Raw genomic sequence first — 5,000 nt, forward strand, 5'->3', positions numbered from 1 at the left:
GGTGGTGGTGGTGGTGGTTGTGATGGTGATGGTGGTGGTACCCTTTGCGTGACACCAGTATCTGCCACGACTGACCACTAAGCCACGTGCCTCCATGCTGTGACCATATGGTGTGTGACTAACCAATACGAGCGGAGCCGTCACTCCAGCTGGATCCTCAGAAGAGAGAACACAATATGCAGTCCGAAACTCAGAGAATTGAGCAACATGACCAAACCTCAAAACATTGGAGAAAATTCCATCTGGTATTTCTTCCACATCTTTACATTCTGAGTTCAAATCTCTCTGAGGTCAACTTTGTCATTCATCCACTCAAAGTTAATAGATAAAACAATGGTCTATGAGATTGACAAACCACTCATCCTCAAAATTTGTGGCTTTGTGGCTTTGTTAAAAACTGTTATTTATTCCCCCTGTGTCAAAATACTTTTTCTACTTATCCACCAGGTGGTGCTGTCACTTTAAAAGAAGGACAAAAGTTGAATTATGAGTTCTGTGACATGTATGTGATAACGATCACTGTATATGATGGCCACAATCATTCAGTTCCTGAAAACTTTACCATTATCATAGAAAATATCAACGAGGCCCCATATTTCCTGATGTCACGTTATTACATTACGGCTCCAGAAGGCTCTGTAAGTATAAACAGATTTTCTGTGTTAAGTTTTGTATAATGAAAGTAAACAAACATAGTTTGTCTTTAGAAGCATTGAGATGTATTGTAAGATACAGAAATAAATTCATTTCTCAAACACGCGATAATGCTATAAATAGCGTGAACAGGATAAATTATCCATATAATGCAGAAAAATACGTTGCCGGCCAGCCATGAGACTCGAACTCACATCTCTGTGATTACATGTCAAGTGTTTTACCATTAAACTAAACTGCCCAGCAACGAATTCTTCTGCAATTTTAGAACTTATAAATTTAGCTGTATTTTAATATTATGCATTTTGTCAGGCAGCAAACTAGCAAAATTTTTAGCATGTTGGACAAAATGCCTCGTGGCATTTAAAGTACCTTTATGATAACTGTAAACCTACTTTTTGGCCACCCTATATATTATAACATTGATATTGTATAGCTCTCTTACCTTATATATTATCTTATATAACAATATCTTATAGCCTTGCTATGTAATATATCATAAAATTAGTATGACATACCCAGCTATTTAATATCCTTTAACATTGGTATATTCTTTCCTGTTTTCATTTTTACTATTATTTTCTTTCTGCCAAGAGGCTGCGACATTACTACCAGATCCTTCACTGGAGGTTCAAGACCCAGACAGGAATGATTCTGTGACTTTTTCATTGGTGGGTAACAAACACAGTCAGAGATTTGCCATCCACCCCAATACGGGTATCTTAAGCTATGCTGTTGATTATGACATTGACAGAAATGCTATGCCCAGCACTGAGACTATCAAAATATATGTGACAGACAAAGGTGGCTTACAAGCTACAACTGAAATTCAAGTCCACATCACTGATGTTAATGACAATGCACCAATTTTCAACCAATCAAGTTACACGATTTTTGTACAGATCACAGATCCAGTTGGCTCCAGATACCTTACAGTTCATGCAACAGATTTTGATCAAAAACGCAATGCAGAAATACAGTACGCTATGGACGATTTTAAAAACTTAAAATATTTGGGGATTAGTGAAACTGGAGATATATATCTAAAGAATCGTTTGAGATTTGATAACTCAGGGGATATGAGGTTTTTGATAATGGCTACAGACAAAGGGATTCCTGCTCTGTCGTCTGTGGCCATGCTGACAGTCATTCTTCAGGAACTTCCAAGTAATGTCACATTTTATATGGAGAGGGGCAATGAATCAATGACCCCACAAATGATGGTGGAGAGAGCAGGTCAAATGACTCAGTTGAAAGACTTGTCCTGGTTTGGTGCCATTCTGCTTCTGCTAGCTTTCCTTCAAGTGATTGGTGTCTTAGTTCTCTATCGCTGGTTGTCCAAGAGATGTTGGAGACGAAATCCGAAAACGGGAAAAGAAGAAATCGAAGAAAAGGAAATTGCAGAAGAAAAGAATGTTCCAGCGAGGTAAATTTAGAGAGAAAGACAGAGAAAGAGAGAGAGAGGAAAAGAGAGAGAGGAAAGGAGAGAGAGAGAGGAAAGGACAGAGAGACTGTATGTATGCCTCTGTGTGTGTGCGTGTGTGTGTGTGTGTGTGTGTGTGTGTGTGAGTAGGAAGGTTAGCAATATATATCTGGAAGGAAAAAGAGTGAGAGAGAAAGAAAGAGTGTATATGTGTGTGGGAGTGTGTGTGTGTGTGTGTGTCTGTGTGTGTGTGTATGTGTGTGTGTGTATGTGTGTGTGTGTGTGTGTATGAATGAATAGGAAGGTTAGCATTATATATCTGGAAAGAGAAGTAGAGAGAGAGAGAGAAAGAGAGAGAGAAAGAGAGAAAGAGCAAGAATGAGTGTATATGTGTGGGAACGTTTTTGTGTGTGTGTGTGGGGGGTGATGTCTGCTTGTGTGTGTTTGTGTGTGTGTGTGTGTACAAGTGTGTTTATATGTATGTGAGTGTATGAAGAGGGAATTAAAGAAGACAAAGATAGAAAGAAAGAGAGAGAAAGAGCAGAAAATAGGAAAAAGTGTGTATGTGCCTGTGTGTGCATGCATGTGTGTGTGCATACCTGTGTGTGCATGTGTGTGTGTGCATGTGTGTGTGTGCGTGCTTCTGTGTGTTGAAAGCAAAATAGACTAGGAATAATTGATATAAAAGAGAGAATAAAGAAAGAGTCAAAACAGTGAGAGAGAGAGAGAGAGAGAGAGAGAGAGAGAGAAAGTGAATATGAGATGTTAAAAGAGAAACCAAATAAGAGAGAGAGAGAGAGAGAGGAAGGAGGGGAAAAATTTGAAGATCTTTATCAAAAATATCTCATTTGAAATCAATATCTTTTCTAAACAGGAATAAGCTACAGAAAATGAACTTAGTTTCCAAATAAATTAGTTGTGTGGGCAGTTTCAATCCTTCTTACAGTATTGTCTGCACTTACAACTAGTAATGCCCCTTCCAAAGCAAGATCTTACCAGTTATCCTAAAATATGAAACTTCATATTTATCAAGATTAATGGGGGAAGCCAGTGAGATGTGGTTTGAGTAGTGAGTGAGGTACGTGATTGTGGAGGCGCAATGGCCCAGTGGTTAGGGCAGCGGACTCGCGATCATAGGATCACGGTTTCAATTCCCAGACCAGGCGTTGTGAGTGTTTATTGAGCAAAAACACCTAAAAGCTCCACAAGGCTCCAGCAGGGGATGGTGGTGAACCCTGCTGTACTCTTTCACCACAACTTTCTCTCACTCTTTATTCCTGTTTCTGTTGTGCCTGTAATTCAAAGGGTCAGCCTTGTCACACTGTGTCATGCTGAATATCCCCGAGAATCACGTTAAGGGTACACGTGTCTGTGGAATGCTCAGCCACTTGCACGTTAATTTCACAAGCAGGCTGTTCCGTTGATTGGATCAACTGGAACCCTCGACGTCGTAACCGACAGAGTGCCAACCACGAGGTACTTGATGGAGGAGGAAGTAAAGAGAGAGATGATTAGGGTCAGGTGAATGAGGATGTGGGTAATGGCCAAGTCAAGTGCTATGGCCGGAACTAGGACTGTTGGCAATTATTATACATCATAACCAGAAATATATTGCTTGACAATATAAAAATATAACCACTTCATTGTTTTATAGAGTGTGTTTCTTTTTTCTGGTTTATAGGCAATTAACTGATTATTAACAAAAGCACACACACACACACATACATTATATATATATACACACACACATACACACGCGCACATGGACACATCATAAACATATATGTATGTGTGTATGTATGTCATTATTAAGTTTTATTTCAAGATTTCTTGTCAATAGAGAAACAGTCAGTTTCTAACCTAGATCCAAGGCTCCTTCGTTGGAATTTCAACAACATCAACAGGGTATTTGTGCATGTATGTATGCATGTATTAATGTATGTATGTATGTATGTGTGCAGATTTGTACGTTTTAAACGTCGCCTTCCTGGCACTTGTGCCAGTGGCATGTGAAAAGACATTCGAGCGAGATCGTTGCCAGTGCCGCTGGACTGGCTCCTGTGCAGGTGGCACATAAAATACACCATTTCGAGCATGGCCGTTGCCAGTACCGCCTGACTGGCCTTCGTGCCGGTGGCACGTAAAAGCACCCACTACATTCTTAGAGTGGTTGGCGTTAGGAAGGGCATCTAGCTGTAGAAACTCTGCCAAATCAGATTGGAGCCTGGTGTAGCCACCTGGTCCACCAGTCCTCAGTCAAATTGTCCAACCCATGCTAGCATGGAAAGCGGACGTTAAACGATGATGATGATGATGATAGTTGTATGTCTAGATATGCACATATACGCTTAAATGATATGTATGTTTTTAATTATTTAAATTCTTTCTCTGAAGAAGACGGTGGCTTCTAATAAAGATATAAAGTTCCATCATTGGAATGTAGATAACAAAATCAATATTACATTTTAAACTTGAGAAAAACCATTGCATATTTTTACTGTTCTCACTTACAGATTGTATTTGTAATGTAAATTCCAAGAAAAAGCATTTTTATACTCAGTGTCATAAAAATTCTTCACATAATTTCAAAACAATGTTTTCATAAAAATAAAATGCATTTTATAGAAAGACAGAAGAAACCACTCCAGCTGCAGAATGTGAATCTGAAGCAAAGAAAGAACCAGAAGCTGCAGCGATTAGCAGAAGTCATGTATCAAGGCAATGTCCCAAGTAAGTGGTTGTCTCCATTTTAGAATATCGGCTGTTGTTGTTGTTGCTGTTGTTGTTGTTGTTAAGGCATTGAGCTGGCAGAATCGTTAGCATGCCGGGCGTAATGCTTAGCAGTATTTCATCTGTCTTTATGTTCTGAGTTTAAATTCCACCGAGGTCGACTTTGCTTTCATCCTTTCGCGGTCGATAAATT

General features: G+C 39.3%; 1 protein-coding gene across 3 annotated transcripts in view; it reads left to right on the forward strand.

Annotated features, from left to right (window-relative positions):
* LOC106873037 (protocadherin Fat 4) overlaps window positions 1-5,000 on the forward strand; it is a 31,197-nt gene that overhangs the window by 23,496 nt on the left and 2,701 nt on the right. For 2 of the 3 annotated variants that reach the window (XM_014920244.2, XM_052976054.1), the window contains exons 20-22: window positions 448-638; window positions 1,251-2,080; window positions 4,703-4,807. In XM_014920244.2, coding sequence (XP_014775730.2) covers window positions 448-638; window positions 1,251-2,080; window positions 4,703-4,807 — 1,126 coding nt within the window. Of the gene's footprint in view, window positions 1-447; window positions 639-1,248; window positions 2,081-4,702; window positions 4,808-5,000 lie in introns of those variants that run through there. The other variant, XM_052976055.1, reaches the window with a different exon arrangement.

This window comes from Octopus bimaculoides, chromosome 23 (genome assembly GCF_001194135.2).
Source record: "Octopus bimaculoides isolate UCB-OBI-ISO-001 chromosome 23, ASM119413v2, whole genome shotgun sequence".
Lineage (NCBI taxonomy): Eukaryota > Metazoa > Mollusca > Cephalopoda > Octopoda > Octopodidae > Octopus > Octopus bimaculoides.